This window comes from Penicillium malachiteum (assembly GCF_028827825.1).
Source record: "Penicillium malachiteum strain IBT 17515 chromosome Unknown utg000005l:1.0-9002435.0:326005.0-9005861.0, whole genome shotgun sequence".
NCBI lineage: Eukaryota > Fungi > Ascomycota > Eurotiomycetes > Eurotiales > Aspergillaceae > Penicillium > Penicillium malachiteum.
The window spans coordinates 2,169,024-2,193,868 of NW_026643099.1; the positions used below are offsets into that span (position 1 = coordinate 2,169,024).

Genomic DNA, 24,845 nt, shown 5'->3' on the forward strand with positions numbered 1-24,845 from the left:
GGATCACATAGAAGCAAATATTAAGCTCTATAGACCAAATCTATGGTCCTGGGAACCCCCGTCAAGTTAACGCTCTTCAGGTGCGTGACCCGATTGCGGGCCCGTACCACAACCCCGCGGGTCCAATCGTTGACACAGATCCGTGCCCCTCCTCGAATTTCTTTTCTTTCATCTCCTCCCCGCGCATTCACCATGGCGACCGCTGCTGCTCCTCAGTCTTCTCTTCTCTCCCTCCTCTACCGCTCATACCCCTCCGCCATCTCTCCAGATGCCACTGAGCCCGACTACCTCCATGCCTCACCCAAGATTTTCCCTCAGGTGAACTTCACCGAGGCCGAGGAAGCCGACATCAAGCAGTGGCTCAACACCGTTGCTGGCTTGAACACCGCTATCACCAGCAATGAAAAGACTGTCATTGAGACCATCTTGTCTCAGCTGAACACCCACCTCGCCACCCGCACCACCCTGCTCGGTGCGAAGCCCTCGGTCGCTGATATCGCCGTGTATGCCCTTGTTGCTCCTCTCGTTGAGAAGTGGACTCCTGAGGAGCGAACAGGTGAGAAGGGTTACCACCACATTGTGCGCCATGTCGACTTTGTCCAGAACGCACGCCTTTTCGCCCTGCAGATTCCCGAGGAGGAGAAGGTCGTCATTGACGTGAACGACGTCAAATTTGTGCCCAAGCCTGTCGACCCTAAGGAGGAGAAGGAGCGTAAGAAGCGCGAGAAGGCTGCTCAGCAGAACGCCGGCGCCGGCGCCGCGGAAGAGAAGACTCTCGTTGTTGGCCAGGGCAAGCCTGAGAAGACCGCTAAGCCCGCCAAGGCTGATGCTGCTGCTGCCCCCACCGATGCTGCTGCCGCTGCCGCTGCCGCCGGTCACAAGACTGGCAAGAAGGAGAAGAAGGAAAAGAAGGAGAAGGCTCCTAAGCCCGCCCCTGCCCCCGCTGCTCCTCCCTCCCCCTCTCTTATTGACCTGCGCGTTGGCCACATTCTGCGTGCCATCAACCACCCCAACGCCGACTCCCTCTTTGTCTCCACAATCGACTGTGGTGATGCTCCCGGCTCTGACAACACCTCCCTGGATGAAGAGACTGGCAAGACTGTCCGCACTGTGTGCTCTGGTCTGAACGGTCTTGTGCCCTTGGCTGAGATGCAGGGCCGTAAGATCGTTGCCGTCTGCAACTTGAAGCCTGTCACCATGCGTGGCGTTAAGTCCGCTGCTATGGTTCTCGCCGCTTCCCCACGTGTTGCGGAGGGTGAGGACTCCCACGGTGGTCCCGTTGAGCTTGTCATTCCCCCCGCTGATGCCCCTGCTGGAGAGCGCATTACCTTCCAGGGTTGGGCCGATGGCCAGCCTGAGAAGCAGCTTAACCCCAAGAAGAAGGTCTGGGAGACCTTCCAGCCTGGTTTCGGTACCAACGACGATCTTGAGGTTGTCTTTGACAGCAATGCTGTTCCCAGCGTGCAGGGTCAGGAGGGCAAGCCTGCCATTGGCAAGCTTGTTACCGCCTCTGGTGTTATCTGCGTTGTTAAGACTCTCAAGGGTGCTACCGTCCGGTAAAAAGTTACATTGTTGAGATATCGGGAATTTTGGTCAAAATAAACAGCTATTGAATTGCATACCCACGAGAAGATAAGAAATAGCAAAATATTACAGTTGACGTTTCATGTTCATGACTTTAATGTTGTCTATAATGTACTCAATTACTCTTGGTAGCTCTCCCATTGATTGTATGAAGAACTTGAATGCGATGGCCAAAGCCATCAAGTGTTTGTTTCTGTATAAATTATTTACAAACTCTAACAATCTAGCCCCTTGAACTCTAACAAACGTATGTCAAAACCAATGCCCAGTGATGACCCGCATCAGCTGGAAGAGGCAACCCCCAAAGATGGTCCACGCTTATCGAAGACAACATAGAATGACCGGAGGAAGATGTCTCCAAAGATTTGGAACCCATATCCAGCACAGGATTGTACACCACCATAGCACACTACAGTCAAAAAACCATTAGTAAAAACTCAACACATCACTATACACAGTCCTCGAGAACAGCAACACTTACTCGTTTCACCGGTGGTGGAATTCGTTCCAACCTCCGCATAATTTAGCACAGACCCAGGAACAACCGCCTGGTAAGAAGACTCTCCCATACCCAACGCCAAATCAGGTAGATCAGCGTCGCATGGATAGATATATCCACCAACCTTACTGGAGTAAGTCGAGCCAGAGACCTCTCCATAATAATAAGAGACCACATCCGCACTAACCAACAACAAGGTAGTGCCGGTATCAGCAATGGAAATCGTCGTATCAGAGATATTCCACGAATGACCATCGCCAACCTTGAACGTAGTCGAATTGAATTGCCAATATCCATTTGACGAGTCGACACTGACATTAGCCAGGGTACCACTGTGCAAGCTATGATCGATTGTCCCGAATCCATACTCTCCAACCCCATCGCTACGCAATCGCGACGTGAAGACAGGCTCGTCGAGGTCTGGAGCGACGTTATCGAAGAAGGTCTTCTGTGGTCCAGGGTTGAAGCTGTTGATCGAGGAAAAGCTGAGTCCAACTAATCCGTTCGAGCTTGTGTCTTCAATGAATGTACTGGATACCTCGACAGGAAGACCGAACACTTGATCGGCTACTTCTACCCCGCCGATACTGACGGTGTCTTTTCCTAAGTACCCAGCTACGTATGAGCCGTCGCCGTATTCAACTTCGAAATCGCCTTCCACGTATTCGAAGGTACTGGAGGATGATGGGTCGTAGACTTCGTGGCCTTCTGTGTCTTCGGATGGGAGCTCGGAGTTGATCAACCACCTACCAGTAAAAGAAATTGTCAGTACCATATCCATCCCAGATGAATAATTTTTGAGGTAAGTTGGGATGAAAGGAGGTCTTACATATCGGCAGAACCAGTATCAAAATCCAGCGTGATGTTTTGACCTCCGATGAGAACAGGAGATACAAATTCCTCGCCATCATCGACGGATGTCACGCTAACAGTTCCTTCTTGGTCTGTACTGGTAGTAGCGCTCGAGCTACTTGACGCAGAGCTTGAACTACTCGTCGTAGAAGAGCTCTGGTCCCTCATGCCACTGGGATATGGGTCGAAATCACCATCGTTTGAGTCGGGATAGTCCATGTGAGATCCAGTAGCGCCGAATTTGCGATAGGCTTTGCGAAGAGCAGCGGGACCATTGCGAACATAGCCACTGCGCTTGATACGCTCGACCTTGAAGGACTTGCCTTTGCGAAGAGGTCGATAGAGAGCTGGTGCGGCAAGAGCCTCGTAGCTCAAAAATATGATAAATAGAATGGAAAGTAGACGAATCATTTTGTCCAGTTAATATACTCGAGTGAAGCTGTCAAGGAATGATATAGCTTGCGAAGAAAACACTGGGAAGATTTAACGAAGAGCGAAATAAATGCTCTTAGTCTTCTGTAAAAGATAGAACTGTTTTGCTGGTGTCTCAAAATGAATGACAATGCCACTGTACCAAAGAGAGACAGGTATTCTTGACTCAGTAGATGCCTGACCAGCAGGTGATGAATGGAAGATAAGAAAGAACTTGAAAAAAGAATGTATACAAGAATAAATGAATGAAAGAGACAGCCCCAGCTATCAAAAAGGAGGGATTGATCTCCGTAAGTTTCTGGGGATCGCAGATCTATAAAAGCTACAGGATATAAAGGAACCTTTCCGAGCATCGAACCGCCTGAAAGTACATTCCAGCAAAGGAAAGAAAAGCGTACGTAGTCCATTGCATGGCCGTTTCCAATCCGAAGCCATAATTTTTCATCGAACCTATCAGCGTTATGGAACCCAGCTGAAAAGTGACGGTCTAGGTCATCTGTACTGGGTACTTCCTCCCATCTGTACCTGTCGGAGCTGTCATAGTGGGCCACTAGTAGTTGGCGCCTGGAATAGGGTAGACGCTTACTCCTGACAGCTCATTTGTCTCTAACTCAGCATTGTCGGATGATAGTGGAGTGAATTCTAGGGCATTAGTCTGATAGGCTATTGTATGGATTAGGGGTTTGTTGGTTGGGCGCTTCTGAAACACCACATGGGCGCGTTAGGGCCCAATCATAGTGCGGGGTTTACCTTCCCCTTGAAACAGTAGAGAGCATGGGGCCAATGACAGATTACTATGGATAATATTTTTTTTCATTCGAGTTTTTGCCATGCAACTTGGGCTGTTAAAGACGTTTCAGGACGTTTCAGGTGAATGGGTAATGGGCTACGTGAGTTGTAGGAAAAGGGGTTGGGCTTGGCTTGCGTGGCTATAGAGACATGATGTACTGGTTACTTATCCTGTATTGGAATTATGAAATGAATGAAGAATTCATAAAATTATAGGTATCTTTGATACTGGTAACGTCTTGTATTTGGTAGATTGAATGAAGTATAGATCTGAAGAAACACGCATCGTCTATAGGCAAGGATGCTGACTTCATAGAGCTATCTATAGAATGTGCCACCAAGACAAAATTTAATCAATTCGCGAGCACAAGAAGGATTTCTGAGACTGAAAATGTATCCAGTAGAGGCTTCAGGGCTATTTTTTACAATATGACACCTGTCAGTCCTGGTCCATCCGCAACACTGATAGTGCCCACCCATCTGGGCACCTGGGCAGTCTCCATGCGTCGGTCAATGACCGCGACCCAGTTGCTGCATTCGTGCTTAACCTGGAAGCGCTGACCGAGTTTAGAAATCACATCATCGTAGTACGCATCATTGATCCCTGTCGGACATTGAGTTCAACGGAGCAGTTCAGAGTAGTGGAAAGAGGTCCGAGTCTCTGACCTCTACTAGCAGCCTGGAAGACCCGCAAAAGCTTGTCAATACTTGAAACTTGAGCCCAAACTCTATAATATCCAGATTTCATGAGTCAAGTGAGTCAAGTTCGAATATTACCTATACTTAGTCAGAAAAAAAGGGATGGTTTTTATTTGGTCCTAAATCGATAGTAAAATCATGTTGATCATGCCCGTATGGTCGTATAATTCATGGTATCAAATCAAGCTCTATGTCCAAACGCCAGATGGATCCCATCCATCAAAACCAGATGCATCACGCTAGAAAGAAAGTAAAATAAACCATCAGCCGCAGCAATTTTAAGCAATCATATCCTCGGGGAGAACATCATCTGGGTTCTCTCCAACTGCTGCACCAACTGCCCGGACAACACGCTTGATAGCCTTAGATGCTGGGCTGTCAGGGAAGTTCTCCACAAAACTCTCTCCATAATCGCAGGCCATACCGACACGAGGATCCAGAGGCACAGCACCCAAGAAAGGAATACCCATTTTCTTGGCCAGACGACGTCCTCCGCCTGTAGTTGCACGGAAAATCTGTGACTCGTGAGTACAGCTCGGACACACAAATCCAGACATGTTCTCCACTAATCCGAGAATACGAATGCCAGCCTTGCGACAGAAGTCAATTTCCTTGCGTACGTCCAACAACGAAACCTCCTGCGGGGTAGTCACCACGACGGCTCCGTCAACACCAGATTCCTTCAGCAGGGAGTTAACGGAGAGATGCTCGTCCGAGGTACCGGGAGGTGTATCGACAATCAAGTAGTCCAACTCGCCCCAGTCCACATCCTTGAGGAACTGCTTGATCAGTCCGTTCTTCTTTGGTCCACGCCAGATAACCGCGTCATCTCGGTTCGGCAGCATGAACTGCACACTCATCGCACCCAGGTTATCTGTGACCCAGACAGGACTCCAGCCAGCGTTACTGATGTGGATTGTCTCAGCCTCCACTCCCATCATCTTCGGGATCGACGGTCCACAGATATCGGTATCCATGATTCCAACGGTAGAATCCGGGTTTGCAGCGAATGCATGGGATAGAAGGGTTGAGAAGGTGGATTTGCCGACGCCACCTTTGCCGGAGAGGACGAGGATCTTGTGTTTAATGCCGGCGAGGCGTTCGGTGATGATTGCGATATCGGGATCGGGTCCCTTGGGCGCGGATGCACAGATTTGCTGGTTTGGACATCCTGCGCAGGCATCACCTTGTCCGGCCTTCTCAGACTCGGGGCCAGGGCAGTGTTCTGTAGTACTTATTAGATTTCTGGATTTGATGGATATTCCCCGCAGTGCGCTTAAGTATGATCGTACCTGGCTCTGGGGCGACCAGAGAAGGGGCGCGCTTTGCAGGCGCCTCGAGGGACGCATCCTCATTTGGCTCCTCCACGTAAGGTGCCATCACAAGTGATTTTGCTATGATTCAAAGAAGTTTGAAGACCACAAACGTTCAGTGCTCAAAGGAAATTCCCTAGAGTGGCGGAGATTAGGTGCTTGATAAGCAAGATGACTAACCGTCCTTTCCCCATTGGTGTGAAATAGCCACCTGGGCATGGATGGGTTCATTCATTTGAGATAAACATGAAATTACTAGGAACAGGTCAATTTGTAGCAAGTTAAGCTATACATATGAATGCTACAAAGAATATACTATAGACAATTTGAATATGCAAATATTTGACTCGTTGTACCTCTCAACGTCTCCTCATATTTCGTCTCCCTGGTGGAGCCATGTGCATACAATGTAGTACATAGTCTTGTCCCGGCATTCAGTGCTCACCATGCTTACCATGCCTACCAATCTATAAGTGGCAGACCCAATCCTTTGCCTTGCACTAGTAGGAGGCCTTGACGCCTGTGATGAGACGCTAATAGACTTGGTCTTAAGGCTAGGCGATGATGAAGCGGGGTGCAACCGTGCAGGTACCAAGGCCCATTGTCCTGTCAGAACCTTAGTAGCGATGGAAATCTTGATTTTGCGCCCCTAAATGATCCCATGTGGGACAATCCGATGTGGTTGCACATGAGAGGGTCTGAGCTGTGCAGCTGAATACCCGGCATGATTTGACTGGCTGATGTGAAGAAATAACCTTCCCGTTTTGCATGCGAGATTAGGAGGATTATGAATATCCATTATCAATCTTGGTGGGCAGTCATTGACGACTTCTCTGAATAGCGGTGTCTATTTCTTCATTCCTATGATCAATTCCTAACGAACATGACGCCAAAACGCTCTCCGGCGGGATCCACTCCAACTTTGGGGCCCCAATTGACAACTTGTCGGGCTCGCGTACCTCGTACATTCGAACCCCCCATCATCGGGTGCAAAGAGAAGTAAAATAAATGCGTGCAGAATAATTTAAAGTGGATTGGTCCATATGAGAGCGCTCTTGCCGCATACTTCCCCGCTTTGTCCATCTTAAGGTGTAACCCATACTCCATGAGAATTGGCCTGAGGGTGTAGTAAAGCCGGAAGTCGGGGGACATGGCGTACATTCGTTTATACCCATAGCGAATCGCCGGGAGTAATTCTCAACAAAACTGAAAAGGAGATAGCATGTGTTTCCTTTCTGTTCTGCTTAATTCGAGGGCCCGCAGTCACTAACTCTCTTGTGTACAATTCACCTATGGGAGGAGACGCTGTTAGTCGAGGCTTCGCGGGTCCACTATGGCTAATCTCTCACATAAATACGTCCCACACACCCTGGACATTTGAATCTCATAACACAACTTCATTAAGTTCATGGATACTAACATTCTTTGATCTAATCTCTAGATTTTAGAAGAAAATAATCTAACCTAGTTGAAATCACACTAGATCCACCTGATCTTTGTTTAACTAACAACATTCTTTGACAACGATAAAAACAAACACTGCAAACAGCACAGGTCACGTTGGGATCCCCACTGTCACATGCTCTACAGGTCACTTGCATCTCGTTCTCGTATCCCAACAATTTCCTTCTAACCATCATCATCATGGATCAGGGCCGTTCAACAGGTGCCCTGCAGCCAAATGGGCTGAGAGAAAGAGTACCGCACCTTGATTCAACTGGAGGTCGCGATGCTCTAACCTCCCATGCTGAACTGGAGATCAAGGATACTGACGGGAAGGACAAGAAGACCTTTGGCCGCACTCCAGATGGAACTGGTATGTCTTCCTCCTCTTTTTTTTGTCCAGGTTTTAAATTCCAGCATCTGTTCATACGCTGCATTGCAATAACAGGGCTCTGTCTGCCTCAATGACCTCCCTGAGCAATCCTGCTTTGTCGACTATGTCATCGCCCAGATTTGTGGAGCTGTCCCCGCTAACCTGTCGATCCGCCCTTGATAGTATTCACCGTGCCTCAGACCCATGACATGGTCTCCCAGCTTTTGTCCCCTTCAGAACCAAAGAATCTTTCTGATGCGGTGGTTTTACTCCTACTGGCATCTCATGTGTTTCTGCTCTGGGCTCTTCCAGCATGCCTCAAAGTCCCGGTTTTCGCTTTCGTGTACCTATTTTGGCGCGCTGGCTACAATGCCGGGATTGGATGGCTGCTGCATAACCAGTCGCATCACAAAACTATGATCCGGTGGGCAGAGAAGACAAAAATCTTTGTCAATCCGGCCACTGGCAAAAATCCTCACCCAAAACTGTACAATTGGATCAAGTGGGAAATGGAGACCAAAATTCCTCACGATTATTCTTTCGAAGAGGCACCTATTGAATACAATACCTGGCTAGTCTTCCGCCGTCTAGTTGATGTGATCCTGATGTGTGACTTTACCTCTTATTGTCTCTTTGCGATAGCCTGTGGTCACCGTCCTGTTGATGAGAGCTTGGTCATGACCTCCCTTCGGTGGATAGCCGGTATCGTTCTGGTCCTGTTCAACCTCTGGGTCAAACTAGATGCTCACCGAGTAGTCAAGGACTATGCCTGGTATTGGGGAGATTTCTTTTACCTCATTGACCAAGAGCTAACCTTTGACGGAGTCTTTGAAATGGCTCCCCACCCTATGTACTCGGTCGGCTATGCGGGCTATTACGGTATCTCCCTGATGGCCGCCAGCTATAAAGTCTTGTTTATTTCGATCATTGCCCATGCAGCTCAATTCGCCTTCCTCGTCCTCGTTGAGAACCCGCACATCGAGAAGACCTACAACCCACCCGCACCCCGCAAGCGCTCAGTCTGCGCCGGTTCTTCCACCAGTCTCCCTGCCTACTTAGACAGCCCATCAGCGCCAACACCGTTCGCGACAACTCCGATTGCAGCAACCCCGTCTGAGGAATTACAACCCAATGCGCCACCATCGTACTCGACCAAACCACCACCCTCGGTCCACAATCTTTTGGGCTTGAGCAATTTGGATCTCTTTAGAACCACGGATTCCTCGATAATTCTCATCGAGCTACTTGTATTCGCAGTCACTGTGTTAAGTCCATCGACCCCGTTGTACCAATTCTTTTTCGTGGTCAATGCAGTTGTGTGGCGTGTATGGTATTCTGTAGGTCTTGGGCACCTTCTTAACAACCAGTCTAGAGACAAAGCTTGGACCAGACACTTCCTCAAATTTGGTGAGACTCCTCTGGAGGCATGGAACCAGTGGAAGGGCACTTATCATCTGAGCATGGTCATGTGCTCGGCCAGTTTTATCGCTGCAGCATGGAAGATGTACACCGTTCCTAGTGATTGGAATTACGGCTTGGTGCTTTTCCGCCACGTTGTTGGTGTCGGTCTGATCAGTTTGCAAATTTGGACTTCGATCAGTATATACGATTCTCTTGGAGAATTTGGCTGGTTCTACGGCGATTTCTTCTTCGATGAATCTCCCAAACTCACTTACGAGGGTATTTATCGCTTTCTCAACAACCCAGAGCGCGTGTTGGGTTTGGCTGGTGTCTGGGGTGCAGTTCTTATCACAAGCAGCGGCGCGGTCACCTTCCTGGCCTTCCTGAGCCACATCCTAAGCCTGGCTTTCATCCAATTTGTTGAGCGCCCTCATATGCAGAAACTCTACGGCCGCAGCCTGCGCCAGGATGGTGGTGTCGTCAAGAATTTGAAGAAATCCCTGCCCCCATCCCTCAAGCAGCTCCACGGCAGTGTTGACAAGATGTTTGATGACTCCTTTGACTTCATCGAGGAGCTTCTTGATAACGCCCGTCCAAAGCTTGCTGCTGGAGTCACCACATTCGTCAAGGATACTACGGCTCTGTTCCAGAAATACCCAGCTCGCGTAACTATCTCTCGCATTGATGCTGATTTGGCTGGATATGATGTCCGGGACTACTCCTTGTCTGTTGAAGGAACGGACGCACAGTCTCCAGAAGAGAACGAACAAGGCAAAGGTCGCGAGGGTGCTAATGCCCGTATGCCCCTGGATCGTCGTGGTGATCTTCAGAACTTGACATTTGAATACGGCTCTCCCATCAAGGTCAAATGGACTGCGCCACTCAATCACAGCAAGAAGGACTGGATTGGTCTGTACCGTGTCACAGACAATACTTCTCGAGAGGTCAGCCGCGTCTCCTCACAGGGCCGTTGGATTGCGACCAACGAGGGTTCGTATGACAACCTGACCTGCGAGAAGGGGATTCTAGTTAGCGATGTGGTTACCAAGGCATCTGAGAATGGCCGCGAGAATCACGAGCTCGCATCTGGAGAAGTTCTCTTCTCGGGTGATAAAATTTTCTGGACTCAGGGTGTTTTTGAACTTCGCTACCACCACAATGGCGTGCACAATGTCATGGCTATCTCTAGACCATTTGAGGTTCGCATCCGGCACTATGACGAGTTCGACTTCTTTGGCGAGGAAGGACTTGTGCAGAGCACCGTTGAGAAGGCCTTGCTTCCTGTCGTCCGCAATTGCTTCGATCGTAATCCTGAAGTCGCGCCTGAAGCTGCCGATGAGCAATTTGGTGGCCTCGTCGAACGAGATGGCAAGTTTGCCAAGCGGGTTGTGTTTGCAATTCATCAAATGTGAGTCTTTTCCTAAGTCTACACATGTTAATGATCTGTTCCTAACCAGAGGGTTCCACAGGTTCGGCGTTGAGTTGGCTCCCGAGGTCGTCAAGGCGGATGGCAATGTTTTGAATCTCGCATGGCGCATCTGTAATGCCAAAAAGGTCTTGGTATGTATTCTATCATCTTGGGAGCAATGATGACTTCAATTCTAACGGCTTTCCCAGGCCCCCTATAGCATGACTCGATCCAATGGCAGAACAACGCCAGTTTAGGTCGAGAAAGCAGCTTGATCAAGCCTTCAGCTCCGAACGGTGGTTATATCTTCCTCTTCCAGGGCAACAAGTTCTTGATACAACGAACATGGTGATTGATGGTTAGAGTGGTTGCGGCGTATTTATAGGCGGTGCCTTATTTTGGTTTTTTTTTTCAATCTCCTTTTCCTCAAGTGCTCTCTCAAAGACAAAAAAGAATCGCCTAGATTATCTAGGCTTGCGCAGACACGAAAAAGAAAACTTATCTCGTTTCTTGTTTTTAAATATTCCCATGTTTTGTTACCAAGGAGTTCAGAAGCTCTATACCTGTGTTGCCTATCTGAGGACCTACCAGTATCCACCTTGGCTTTGTGGAAATGGCCTCATGTTTTGGTTTTTGTCTGACTTTTCTCTCCTTGTCTGGCTCTTCTCACGTACATAGCTTGGCTCAACTACTCTACGGATTTAATTTGATCAGAAAAATTCAAGTCATGAAAATTCATATTTATCATTATTCATATTTACTATGCTAAGTGACCAAAAAGTCTTGAAATCTGCAGACAAATTGTCAGCATTGATCACACAAAAGATACAATAGAATATTGCAAGATTGATCAAAATATAATCAGTCAAGCCAGTTTAATTCATCCCATCCCCTGCTAGATTCCCAAGCTGAACTGGCATCCAAGACGGACGGTCAGCCCAACGCAGGTCACTAACACAAGCCAAGCATAGTAAAACCAACACCAACCAGCAATACCAGACAACGACTTCAGCCCATATATTCCGGTGCTCCACAACCTTCCTCCCAATTACGTCCATGCCGAAGCACAGTCATAAAAGGTCCAGTATAAGGGAGTCGCAAGATATAGATCGTTGCCTGTTAATGCATCACTGGTAGGTATGGCTACGTACCCGGGGGGCGGTTCTCGAAAGATCATTGAATGGATTGACTGGGTGTCATCATAAAGATTGAGGGAGGTGATGGGAATCATGAAACATCGTTTCCGATCGTACCTTTTGGATAGAAGCTTGCAGTAATGACAAGAGTCATAAGATAACCTGTAGGGGACTTTGAATTGTCAGCTTGATTCATCGACGATGACAAGGTAGAAAGACAATGTGATTGAAATGGTATTATCAGGAGTTTTTGGTAAGGTATTTTGTTATCTTCAAGGAATTTGCAGAAGCAGAACTGAAAATGTTTTCTCATCATAAAAGGTGCAGCAGAAAAAAAATTGCAGAAAAAAAATTTCAAAAGCTTACATGTTAGTGCTAGAGATGGCGAGGGCTCGCTTAATTGAATAATCGAGCAATCCGAGCAATCCGAGCAATCCTGTCTGAAATCATTATTAGTTTTTGAAACCAACGATGAGAAGGATCATAATGGTATGATTTGTGAAGTCGATCAGATGGTGATGCATGTTTTGTTCTGGCCCATTCGTTTGTCGCCGAACATAAATTTTGGTAGGTTTCATCATAAAGACAGGGGGATGGGGATGTGAATGGGGGTGAGGTGAAAATTGAGAGGCAACTCACAAGTTAGTTGTAGCTTAGTAGCAGCCTTCGTTTTACATAAACATTCCATGTTTCTCGACCAGCTCCTTCGCCATTTGAAGGACTTTTGTTGATTTCCCATGAATGTGAGATAGAAGAAGAAGAGAAAGAGAAAAAAAAGTCGCGGGAACGAAGAAAAAGTACTCACCTTAAGTGGGGCCCTCTGCAAACACTGCAAACACCAAGATTTCCATTTCTGGGATTCGCGATAATGGCGAACTTCAAGCTTTCTTCCATCCAAGCCAAAATGAATGACAGACGCAGAGTCAATGGCCCTGCAGAGGGCACCAGATGCCCAGTATTCTCTTGCCATGTTGATACAGCAAGCACCCCGACCCGGCCTCAGCGCCAGCGTGAGCCGAAAGCCTTTTCGGAAAATCGGTATGAATCGCCGAATGCCTAGGTTAAGCCTTTACAAGACCTGAGCTAATACGTATTTTTTAAAATCTAGCACTGGAGACAGGACTCACACGCTCAGCTTCTGGATCCTCATACATTGAGGTCCAGCCTTCACCACCTCCCGCTTCCTACAAATCTCTGATCCCACATTCCTCATCTTTGAAGCTTGCCTGCTCAGTCCATGGACCAAAACCTTTGCCCAGATCTGCAGCTTTCTCTCCCAATCTGGTCCTCACAACACACGTTAAGTATGCAACTTTTGCTACACGCAAGAGAAGGGCTCATGTCCGAGACGCAAGCGAGCGTGATCTCGGCGTCCATCTTGAGACAGCTTTGCGCGGCGCCATTATCGCAGACCGCTGGCCCAAGTCTGGTATCGATGTTACGGTGACTATTCTAGAAGCTGAGGATGATCGCTGGTGGGCTGATGCGCCAGACTCACATGATGCCTCGTGGGGAATGATGAATGTTCTGGCCGGATGTATCACTGCTGCATCTGCTGCTCTTGCAGATGCTCATATTGATTGTCTCGACTTGGTTACTGGTGGTATGGCTGCGTTGGTATCGGATGATGAGACCCCTGGGGCACCCCCGAAGCTAGTCCTGGATGTTGATCCTTCTGAGCATCGCTCTATTGTTGCTGCTTGTGTGGTGGGTTACATGCCTTCACGCGATGAGATCACACAGCTTTGGTTGAAGGGAGATAGTTCTCAGGCTGTACTTGAAGATGGCGATAAGAGGACTGCTCATGAGGCATTGATAGATGGTGCAGTAACTGCTGCAAAATCTGTCCATGCTGTTCTAGCAGAAGTTGTCAGAGAATCTATCTTGGCTGCTTCTCAGTAATGCTATGCTCAGTAATGATATGCCAAAAACAGTTACATTAATGAATGCATGAACTTTTTGTCTAGTTCCCCGTTGAAGCTCGTAGATGGATAGAGAATACCATTTCTCTGGATTTGAGTTATTTTTGGTCTTCAAGTTGTTACTAAGTAGAGTATTCCGCGCAAAACACTCCAGTGCTATTGGTCCCACACAGGGCACTGCTAGGGCGACTCCGAGTCCCTGGCAGTCATGGTGCCCTGCTTTCCCTTGGATATCAGAAAGCGAAGCTCTGACGTCCGGGTATTCTCAGCATCATCTAGCCTCTCTTTCCTTTCTTGCAAACCTTTCCATTGTCGGCCTCTGAATGGCTTTGAATATCTTGAGTCCGTGGACCTGAGTCGGGTTCACTTTGTCCCCAGCGCCTCTTCCCCCATTGGCAGGCTATGAACTCTTTACTCACTTGTCCCTGGCAGCAGTTATTCCGTGATATCTCCCGCTTCCTACCAGTCTTCGTCATCAGACTCTCTTCTTTGCCACTCGATAAGCCGTGAGATCACAATTTCATACCATGTCACAGACCTAGACCTGAAGAGATTCCGCAACTCTATGAGCCTGCATCTATCTTTCTCGAGAGTTTTCTCATAGGCCTTTTGACCTGACCGAGAATTCTTTTACTTTTCAGGCTACTCAGACTGGCAGCCCCAAACGTGATTGGTCTACTGAAATAAGCTGGCGGTTCAAAAACCGACTCGTCACTCTCATATAGGAAATAGGACGCCTTGGTACATTCGCCGGACCCGATAGCCTGGTAGTTGCTTGAGAAGCTGGAGGCCTTAAAGCTGACACAGCGAGGGGCGGAAAGCCATTCCACTGATTCAGGTGTGATTCAGGTGGGGTCTATCAGACTGGATGCACTACTTAGATCAAGCGGTGGATCAGCCGGGTATAATCCGTCCAATGCTTGCTCACAAACCGCGGTCCTTGCAGCTGGCACGACTTTGAGCTGTCACTGGAGCCACTCATGATCGGAGGACTACCGTACTTCGTATTGGACTTTCTCCCCTTGAACTCATGCATGGCTAGGACCGAAGGAGTATAGTGGTCTAGAGAGTACGGAGTATTTCGGGGTCATTTTGTTGCTGCGGGGTCAGGATGTACTCCAATCGGCATAAATGACCACGAAATCGGCATCACCTGCATACTCCGTAGATTTCCTGAGACAATCCTTCACGATGCCTGCGCTTGCCCTCGATAGCTCTTCCTGGTATCAGGTTGAAATTGGTCCTCGGTTGACTGCGACTGCTGAGTTTGTGTTTCTCAACTGGAGTGGACTAGCCGGCGAAGAACTAGTGTCCCATCTCTACCGTGTTGTAAGTTCTATCCGGAACTTGATCTTTTATCTTATAAACTAAACGAGTCATAGCGTGATCAAGCATGGACCGTGAGCAAATATCCATGTGTTGGTCTTTGGATGTTTCTCCTCGATGGCATCGCAGGATTTCCCCAATTTCCGGCAATTCTCGAAATAGCTAAACAACCACAAGCAAAAATCATCGACCTGGGCTGTGGACTCGGTCAAGATCTGCGGTTACTCGCCGCTCATGGAGTATCTACAGAGAACATGTGGGCGCTGGACATTGACGATGGGCTATGGAAGGTTGGCTACGACCTCTTTCGTGATCAGACTCAAATGCAAGCAAAATTCCTCCACGCAGACTTCTTGAAAGTGGATCCAGCTTTGAATCAAGGCCTAAGTCCGCTGAGGGGCGAGGTAGATCTGATGCTAGCGTCGCAGTTTACGCATTTGTTCGACTGGGCGGACCAGCTAACTGCGAGCAAGAACATGGTCGATCTCTCTAAACCGGGGACCATGATAGTAGGATTTCAACAAGGCCGCGAAACGGCACGGGCTATTCCCAGACCCTGGGGAATGATGTTCTATCATAATAAAGATTCTTTCTTGCAGCTCTGGGACGTGGTTCAGCAGCAGACAGAAACCAAATGGAAATTGGATATCACAGAGATTCAATTGAAAGACTGGGGAATGCTGGATGTGGATGTGGCATGGATGCCAGACGACCATATGGGTCTTAATTTTATACTCACGCGAGAGGCATAGCTTGAAAGTCTACCGATATTGGGGATAAGAGGAGCAATCAATGGGCTTTGCTATTCTGACTAGCTCAAGATCCAGAATATGGATATCTCATCTTCTATCTTCTAGCTGCTAGGCGCCGGGAATCTCCTTAAGGATTTCCTGAATCAAGGCAACTGTCTCCTGCTTCTTATTAAAAAATGGGGAACAGTGACCAGCTTCGATTTCCTTGACGATCCATGTTTTCTGAGTAGCAGCCATCATACCGAATTGGGCCTCCTTCGGCACCGCGCGATCATTGGCTGTAACAATGAAGGCAGACCGTCCCTCGAACTCCTCATCGGCCCATGCAGGATGTGGTTGGGGTGAAGTAAAAGCCAATGTTGCGTGGGACCTGAGCTCCGCCATGAGCGACTTCATCGAATCAGGGTCCATATCTGCCGCAAAATTACCAGCAGGATCATCTGCGATGTTCAAATGAGGCAATGGCTGTGATTTGTTAGCAAGCCCATAGGATTTCCAGAGATGCGCTAGTCACCTTATCGAGTAAGATCCATGGGGGCAGATTTCCACCCTGGAGACCTGCACAGCTAAGACCTTCGGGCACCACAAAGGCCCCAATAAACACCAGCCCAAAAACGCCCCCACTTTGACCCTCTTTTGCTCGTTGAGAGCGACTCAATCCAACCGCAGCCGCAGCTCCAGGCATGCCCGCATACGAATGGAGAACAAGTAGTACATCTTTGCCCTCCTCCACGAGAGGGCGAAGTACAGCTGCGATTGCCTGGGTATCTGTCTGACAATCCTGGGTCGAGGGGTTCTTTGGGTCTAGCGAAGGGTAGCCGGCATATCTGACATCGTGACCCTCTGCTCTCAGCGCTTGCATAAATGGTTCATAGGCTGCAATAGTGATCCAGGCACCTGGAACAAAGAGGATGGTTGTCATGTTGATTGTGGTGTATAATAAAACTTGAAATTATTGCTCGCATGTGCAAGAATGCGGAATGATCCAAGGTTGGAGAATGAAAATATTGCTATTAAATATGGTACATATCAGTGTTCTCACTGGCAATATGTAGAATAATGAGCTATCAGGTCTCGGCAGGAGCTGGTGCCTATTTCGGAGCCTTGCACATGGTATCTTTGCCTTCGCACTCTAGTGACTCCGAGTCAGGCTGTCGGGTTCAAGTTAGCGGAATGGTGCAATTTACTAGCTCCTGGAATATATATTAATCAGGTTTTAGTTTTTCAAGAACAGAGTCCATAATCGCATAAGATACCACCTGAGCAGGAACGTCATTTGAACCTAGAATTAATGTAATAAGCTCAACTGGACCATTTGGACACCGCATGTGCAGTACCTAATCATCTCTATACCCATTTTACCACTGCCAAACATCAACACCCTCATACACACTCTTTACCCTTCCACACTCCAACCACAACTGCTCCATACCACTATGGAGGATCTCTTAGTCAATCTTCACACCCATACGGTCATTACATGGTAGCCAGCCAGTCACCACTCACATCACCAGTGCGACTAAACCAACCACCACAACACTTCTCTAGCACTGGACCTCATCCATGCCGGGGCCCTCCGCCTGCCGCTGCCCAGCCACACTTCATCACCAGCTTGCGCTTCCGAATTCGAATCGAATCCGTTGGCCTTGACCTTTTTCCTTCTTCATGTTCCCACCTTCCTCTTCGGTTTTTATTTTCCTCCGTCCTCGTCACTCGTCCGTCCCGCGTCCGGTCAACTGGTGGAGTCGACCGCTGCATCCACCGTGAGGGACTTGGAACTTCAATATACAACTCCAACCTGGATCAATTGTTGCAAATTCAACTTCCTCTCACATGTCATCCGAATTGGTGTAGTGGCTAACATCGTCGTCTCTCACACGACAGCCGGGGGTTCGATTCCCCCATTCGGAGTTTTTTTGCTGCATCTCCATACGGGACCCACAACGAAGGCCTGGCAGATTTACCATCTGCTTGATGCACTGTCGACGGATGTGAAGTTACACTGCGCTCGGTAAGTGCTTCAACGCCATGATTCAAGTTGAATTTTTGCCATCTGATGGATGCGCTATTACAACTTGAGCTAGGTCAACTGGTACGTCTGGATGGAACTTCTTTCCAGCTTAAGTTTCCAAGATCCCTTCTCGTAATCTTTTCCTTCGCATTTATAGTTTTGAAGCGCAGCATCTCAAAGAACACAAATTGATCCCCTGGCCCTGCAATTCTTGCTTGACGACCTGGATAATCTGGAAGATCGGCAGAAGAGAAAGCAGAATGAAGATCACCATACTGTTCTTGAACTTGCTATCCAATCTAGGAAAAATGAATTCTTCGCCGCGAAGCCCTCTTTACAAGACAGATTATGGCCCCAAATCCGCGCATTGAAGTTGCAACTGACCAAAACTTCCTTTGGAATACAGTGATTTTTCTTACTGTTGGGTGCCAAATTGTTTTTCGATCGGCAACACCGCTCCAAAGACTATCTGGATGGATCTTGCCCCTTCCATATATTTGGAAGATCCAGCGTCCTCATGATCATCATTTTTTATAGATTTTGAGTCTAGGCTTGAAATCAGTGACAAAATCAATTTGGTATAGTTATTCCATGCAGCCTTTCAAAATTTTACGCTGACACCATAAATGCCATATAGTGATACCATCATGCTCCCTCACCGTCGCGTCGCGCCATGTCCCAACATAAATAAATTTTCCTGCACTCTCAGAAATACTCTTCTTCAAAAATCCCTTTGCCTGCGCTTTGCACGTCCTAAAAACGTACAACACTATATTTTCTCTTCTCTTGGCCTTCGACGACTCGTGCATTCCAGCACAAAGAAGAACTTACACATCTCAAATCTCCTATTGGTCACCATCAATATTTTATTTTATTTTGAGTCTACATAGGCTTGGAATCAATAAAAAGCTCAACTTGGTATCATAATTCCATGCATCCTTTCAAATTTTTACGCTGACACCATCATGATTAGCCATTTTTCCTCTTCTTTTTTTTCTGTTTTTCTTTTTAGATTTCGAGTCTACATAGGCTTGGAATCATCTGGGCAATAAAGGCTCAAATTGGTATCATCATTGAACCCAGCCTTTTTCCCCCATCATCATCAATTTTTTTTTATAGATTTTGAGTCTAGGCTTGGAATCAATGACAGGCTCAAATTGGTATCATCATTGCATGTACATAGCCTTTCAATTTTTTACTGGCACCATAAATGAAATATTCCATCATATAGTGATACCATGGCATATTCACTATAGACCACCTGGGTAGAGCCTCCATCGCTACAGGGACTCGGAATGGGATCAACAAAATGTCTAGGGAGTCAGTGTTAAGGGATACCGGTGTTGTGGTTAAGAACTAGTACGGAAGAACCTTATTTGTGGGGAAGGGTGGGGAGCCGAAGTTCTAACACGCGTAAAACAACAGCAGTCGTCCGAACTAGGTGTTATCTCTCAAACAATCAAGGGCCACGTGCTTGAAAAATTTCGGGCACACGCTAAACTTTACGTTTAACTTTACGTTTAAGTTAACCCCCAAGCCCTAAAAACATGCTTCAAATATAAATCCGCAATCTTGGGATTCCGGAAACTCATAGATCCAGAGCCCCGTAACTTCCCGTGTTGCCCCCAGCCCCTAGCCAAACAACCTTCCAACCCTGTAAGATAAATATTAGGCCTGTAGAGTAATATTAATCAGCGATTGAGTGAGCTTTGACGATTTTGACCATAAACTTCGCTGTAGAGCTTCGGCTTCAATGCCGTATGGCTCTAAAAAGGGGCCAGCTTCACTTCAATCGGGTGCCAGTGCAACAGTCTAAGTTTTGGTATTAAATATCGAGCTATAGAAGTTGAAATACTGTTAAGAACCGTTCCTACAACAGTTTGATAGTTTTCGGGATACGGGCTTGCGTTTTCTTTATGAATGGTTATCCGCTGCATCTTAACTGGGCTGCATCTTAACTGGGCGAGAGGTTTGGGTGTTACCTCTAGATGGGCAGTAAAATCAATCTTTCTTGGGTACCAGACAGAATCCACCAGACACAACCAGAAACCAATTGAATCGCTTGGAAACTTTTCACTTTATTACTTTTCCTACATCCTCCAACCCGATTCTTCAGCTTATCCCGCCCGCCAATGCAAGATACCGGTCATATGGGTAGCAACATGATCCTCTCTCTTTTCTCTTTTCTTTACGAAGACCAGAAAGCTAATTTGGGGACTAGGAACCAAAAATATCGCCGGTCAAGTCAATCTTTCCGTCTCGCCATGTTTCCAAACGCGAAGCCGCTGCAGAATCGTTTCTCGACCTCTCGTCCTCCATACAGCTTACTTTTCGGACCGGAAAGTGAGAGAATCGCCAGTCACTTTTCTCGTTCTCAACCTGACAACTTCTCTCACTTCGGAGAGCTATTTTGGGGCCAGGAAACAAGAGCATCGCCAGTCACCCTTTCACTTCGCCATTTTTCTGAAGCTCCTACATACGGATTCACATGCATTATGTGATACCAGGACATCTTGAAGATGCTGGCCTGATGCTGGGCTTGATGCTAGGACATCTTGAAGATGTTGGCCTGGTTCCTGCTTGATGCTAGGATTGATATTGGGCTTGATGCTGGGCTTGATACTAGGACATCTTGAAGATGCTGGCCTGGTTCTTGCTTGATGCTAGGCTTGATGCTAGGCTTGATATTGGGCCTGACGCTGGGCCTGATATGAGGCTTGATATGAGGCTTGATATTAGGCTTGATATTGGGCTTGATGCTGGGCTTGATACTAGGACATCTTGAAGATGTTGGTCTGAGTCTTGCTTGATGCTAGGCTTGATGTGAGGCTGATACTGGCTTGATGCTGGGCTTGATGCTGGGCCTGATATGAGGCTTGATGCTAGGACATCTTGAAGATGCTGGACCATTCCTGAGGGATATGGGTGAGTGGTGGAATCTTCCTGTTGATGTTACATCTACTTCTGGGACTTTATACTGAAATCATCACCAGTACTTTCTCTTTTACTATTTTCCCGCATCTCTTATGGCATTTGTTTGAGATTAATTAGGTGATATGACGAGATGCTGGTTTGCTGCTGGTATTTTCCTGGTATTTTCCTGAGTGATATAGGTAAGTGGTTGAATCCTCCTGTTGAATATCAGATGCCGCATCTACTTCTGGGACTGTATACTGAAATAATCACCAGCTCTTTTACCGTTTTTTGGACGTTGTTATGGGATTTATTTGAAATTATGCAGGCAAAATGATGAGATGCTGGGCTATTGCTGGCAATTTCGTGGACCGTTCGTGAGTGATATACGTGAGTGGTGGAATTCTCATGTTGAATATTCGATGCCTCATCTACTTCTGGGGCCACTTATAGAAATCAACTTACTGAAACCATCATCAGTGCACTTCCAAGTTCTTTTTTATCATTCTCTTGAAATTCTTATAAATTTTGTTTGGGATTAATCAGGTGACCAGACAAATTGCTGGACCATCCCTGGGTGATAGAGGTAAGCGAAATAGGCAAACATGAAGGAGCAAACATTGCAGCTAATTTTGGGACCAGATCCAGGACAGGACCCTGAGTTTACGTTTAAACCTTTTGCCGTCTTTTCTATAAAAACGTTTCGTCAGTTCACGATTTCTCTTCTTCTTTCTTCCCTCTTCGTCTCTCCACCCTCAACATATTTTCTACCCAGACCCCAACCTTTTACCTACTCCCACAAAACTCAACTTATTTCATATCTTTATTATCCTCTTGAATTTTTCCAAGATGGCACCTACCAAGGACAAAACCCCTCCCTCCAAGACCGACAACAAAGTCGTCAAGACTCAAGCCTCCATGCGAAGCGGTCGCAACCGCAAGTTCGGTAACGTCATGAGCGACGACAATTTCCGCTTCATGTGGACTTGCCTCGAAGGTGTTCAGGTTCGTGACCAAAAGAGTTGACTGAAGTTTCATTGACCCGACCATTATCCCACTGACCATGATTTCACGCCAGGTTGACTACCGCACTGTTGCTGGAAAGCTGGGCATCTCTTACTCTGCCGCGAATCAACGCTACTACAATCTGCGTGACTACTTCAAGCACCTTGCTGAGCTTGAGGGCCGTCCCCAGCCTGCCACTGTTCAGCCTTCTGGCCGTCCCAAGGGCGCCAAGAAGGTTACGAAGAAGGGTTCCAAGAAGAACACTAAGGGAAAGGGCAAGGGCAAGGCTCCTGCTAAGTCTGACGACGATGATACCTCCATCGACCTGACCCAGGATGACGACCACGTGGACCTGACTCGCGATGATGATGACATGTCTGACATGGATGAAAACATGAGCGACGCATCCAGCTCCAAGGGCGAACTTTACGCTCTTATCAAGAAGGAGATCGAGGAAGCCGACAAGGATCAGACTATCTTCCCCAAGACTGAAGATGCTCAGGCTGAACCCGCTGAAGATGCCCAGCCGACTGAAGAGGCTGGACCTGCTGAAAAGGCTGGACCCATTGAAAAGGCTGCCCCTGTTGAAGAGGCTGCACAGACTGAGGATGCTGCAAAGGCTGGACCCATTGAAAAGGCTGCCCCTGTTGAAGAGGCTGCACAGACTGAGGATGCTGCAAAGGCTGAAGAGGCTGAGGCTGAACAGCGCGATGAAGATTCTCTGCCTGATTATGAGGATGCCAAAGATGTTCAGGATGAGGAGGACGTTGATGTTGCTTAGGCAAACAAACACCTCCCGCATCGTGAGTCCCATTTTACTTTCTCATCCAGTGATTTGGTGCACTGCGGGTGGAACATTTTGGGAATACGGTGCGATTTCTGATTTTTTGGCGTACGGGGTTTTTTATTTTTTTTTTCCTTTGCAATATTGCGGTGCGGTGGTTGCGTTTTGCGAGCAGCAGCGTGTTTTCTAAATTCTTCCCATACGGTTGAGGAATTGGAAAATTGCTGTGCGGTTTTCTAAATTTTTCCCATGCGGTTGAAGAATCTAGAAAATTGCTATGTGGTGATCCAGTGAATGTTTGGACTACGGTTCGAACTTTTTTTTTTTTGGAAAACTGCTATGCGGTTATGCATTTACCTTTTGCCTTTTGCAATATTGCGGTGCGGTGACCTTGGTGACTTTCTGATCTTCCACTTTCTCTTCTGATCTTTCAGTTTTTGGTCTTCTGCAAGTTGACCAGCCTTGATATTTACATTTGCGTTCGATGCCTATTTACGATACCCCGCTGCAGTTTTCCGCAGGAATTGAATTTGCGTTTCTTTTTTTATCCAACTTCATATCTGTAATTGATCTAGATTACCTAAGTGTAGATGGATGTATCTCATAATGATATTGTCGACTAAAACGGGTGCTGCCTACTACTACTAGTAGGTGTACCACCTGAGCAGCAGTCAAACAAGGTAGATACTAACTAAATTTAATCCTCGATGAATATATCAACCTTGGAAAACTTGAATATTTTGTTGACCAGTCAAAACTTTGAAGTTCTACATAACAAGCACTGGTTCAGATTATTATATCTTTCGTGATAGGGAATTTGATCGTGATCTCGTGCGAGATTGAGGTTGCATGTGTAGTACTAGGTATGAGATGATGACATACCAAAAAAAACCGAAGATCTTATAAGTTTCTTTACAATTTTTTTTTATCGCTATTGTTTCATCTTTTCCAAAGTTTTTTTTTACACATTTTTTGTGCTGTTCCAATATTTCTACATTATTTCCTAGCTCATGCATAAGGACCAATCTTGTTGAATTGCATTAAACGAGGCATCCAGGCTGTCAACTATGTACTCCAAGTCTGTACATCCATAGTGGAGAGGATAGGAACACACTACTGCACAGCGGTATTTAGCGCAGGTCGGGTCAGGCAATGCAGGTGCCCACTATGAAGTAAAGTCATATTATGATAGATCCACATACTCGGCCGATCGGAGTGTTCACCATAAATCATCTATGATCCGTGACTGCATACATCGAGATTTGGAGTCATGCAGATTTCAATTTCAAGATCCGGGATGATCTAGATTGGGTAAGACATGAAACAAATCCCGGATGCAGACCGAAGACATCTGGACAACTGGTGGGGCTATAGACTCGCCGAGTCACGAGTGTGATGGAAATTGTTAGCGACATAATTATGGCGCACTACTATACATAGTGACTTAGAAATGCAGGGGATATTTGAGATTGACATTTGGAATTGAGACCCGTATTTGATTGAAATATTTGATCTTTTAATGTACGAGAACATGTACAACCAGTTGACTTGACCCCACATGATTGTATTGATCTCTATGACTCGGGTGTATACTCCGGAATCCGTGCAAGGTCTGAAGACAGCTTAATAGAAACAGTACGGGGAGCTCCGCATGAATTATTGTATACGGAGGGCTCCGTGCTACATTCATATGCATTGCTAAAGTTATACTCTGGATAATCCGCATAAGAATAAAAGTCTATCTGCCACAATGTATTGCAGTTTGCCGTGGCTGAAGCTCCACCATAGGAGAAGTTTGGGACCAATACCCACCTAAAAGATACATTTTTGCCGCTCATCAATCAATACCATTCTGGACATTTCATCGAGAGCAGCGTTAATTTTTCCTATCCGAGAAAGTTGCTTGGTAGACGCCATATGTCTCAGTGCGTACCAAGTATATGTGTATATATCGTCCAAATTGGACAAAAGTACGACGATCGATATTAATGACGGACCCATTTTTTAAAATCGGTATCGAAATCGGAATCGATCGATCGCAAATGAAAGGAGATACGGTGGAGTAATGAAAAAGATTGGGCACGAGCACAGAAGACGGAGGATACACCCGTTGAACCCGTGAACATGATGTTTAAGGGGAGTACATACATGTTATCTGCACATACCAAGGGAAAAACATGAACGTCTGGACTCAACTGAAACT

At 46.9% G+C, this 24,845-nt stretch overlaps 8 protein-coding genes across 8 annotated transcripts; 5 read left to right on the forward strand and 3 right to left on the reverse strand.

The window, feature by feature from the left end:
- Positions 1 to 192: 192 nt before the first annotated feature.
- On the forward strand, positions 193 to 1,560 carry N7483_010825 (putative cofactor for methionyl- and glutamyl-tRNA synthetases; the record flags this gene model as incomplete). The annotated part of the gene is made up of 1 exon (XM_057094252.1): positions 193 to 1,560. One exon carries the CDS (start codon positions 193 to 195, stop codon positions 1,558 to 1,560), a length of 1,368 nt encoding a protein of 455 aa, XP_056940223.1.
- Positions 1,561 to 1,865: 305 nt separating this feature from the next.
- Positions 1,866 to 3,346, reverse strand: N7483_010826 (pepsin-like aspartic protease; the record flags this gene model as incomplete). Its single annotated transcript, XM_057094253.1, has 3 exons — positions 1,866 to 1,993; positions 2,066 to 2,829; positions 2,913 to 3,346. 3 exons carry the CDS (start codon positions 3,344 to 3,346, stop codon positions 1,866 to 1,868), a joined length of 1,326 nt encoding a protein of 441 aa, XP_056940224.1.
- Positions 3,347 to 5,133: 1,787 nt separating this feature from the next.
- On the reverse strand, positions 5,134 to 6,235 carry nbp35 (Fe-S cluster-binding ATPase; the record flags this gene model as incomplete). The annotated part of the gene is made up of 2 exons (XM_057094254.1): positions 5,134 to 6,080; positions 6,148 to 6,235. 2 exons carry the CDS (start codon positions 6,233 to 6,235, stop codon positions 5,134 to 5,136), a joined length of 1,035 nt encoding a protein of 344 aa, XP_056940225.1.
- Positions 6,236 to 7,812: 1,577 nt separating this feature from the next.
- N7483_010828 (phosphatidylethanolamine N-methyltransferase) lies at positions 7,813 to 11,145 on the forward strand (the record flags this gene model as incomplete). Its single annotated transcript, XM_057094255.1, has 4 exons — positions 7,813 to 7,984; positions 8,168 to 10,793; positions 10,843 to 10,945; positions 11,014 to 11,145. The coding sequence occupies 4 exons, from the start codon at positions 7,813 to 7,815 to the stop codon at positions 11,143 to 11,145; spliced, it is 3,033 nt and encodes a 1,010-aa protein (XP_056940226.1).
- A 1,652-nt stretch (positions 11,146 to 12,797) lies between these two features.
- N7483_010829 (3' exoribonuclease family protein) lies at positions 12,798 to 13,831 on the forward strand (the record flags this gene model as incomplete). The annotated part of the gene is made up of 2 exons (XM_057094256.1): positions 12,798 to 12,939; positions 13,038 to 13,831. The coding sequence occupies 2 exons, from the start codon at positions 12,798 to 12,800 to the stop codon at positions 13,829 to 13,831; spliced, it is 936 nt and encodes a 311-aa protein (XP_056940227.1).
- Positions 13,832 to 15,042: 1,211 nt separating this feature from the next.
- On the forward strand, positions 15,043 to 15,929 carry N7483_010830 (class I SAM-dependent methyltransferase; the record flags this gene model as incomplete). Its single annotated transcript, XM_057094257.1, has 2 exons — positions 15,043 to 15,180; positions 15,234 to 15,929. The coding sequence occupies 2 exons, from the start codon at positions 15,043 to 15,045 to the stop codon at positions 15,927 to 15,929; spliced, it is 834 nt and encodes a 277-aa protein (XP_056940228.1).
- Positions 15,930 to 16,037: 108 nt separating this feature from the next.
- N7483_010831 (alpha/beta hydrolase) lies at positions 16,038 to 16,851 on the reverse strand (the record flags this gene model as incomplete). The annotated part of the gene is made up of 2 exons (XM_057094258.1): positions 16,038 to 16,394; positions 16,444 to 16,851. The coding sequence occupies 2 exons, from the start codon at positions 16,849 to 16,851 to the stop codon at positions 16,038 to 16,040; spliced, it is 765 nt and encodes a 254-aa protein (XP_056940229.1).
- A 4,851-nt stretch (positions 16,852 to 21,702) lies between these two features.
- Positions 21,703 to 22,639, forward strand: N7483_010832 (uncharacterized protein; the record flags this gene model as incomplete). The annotated part of the gene is made up of 2 exons (XM_057094259.1): positions 21,703 to 21,858; positions 21,932 to 22,639. The coding sequence occupies 2 exons, from the start codon at positions 21,703 to 21,705 to the stop codon at positions 22,637 to 22,639; spliced, it is 864 nt and encodes a 287-aa protein (XP_056940230.1).
- Between the last annotated feature and the right edge of the window lie 2,206 nt (positions 22,640 to 24,845).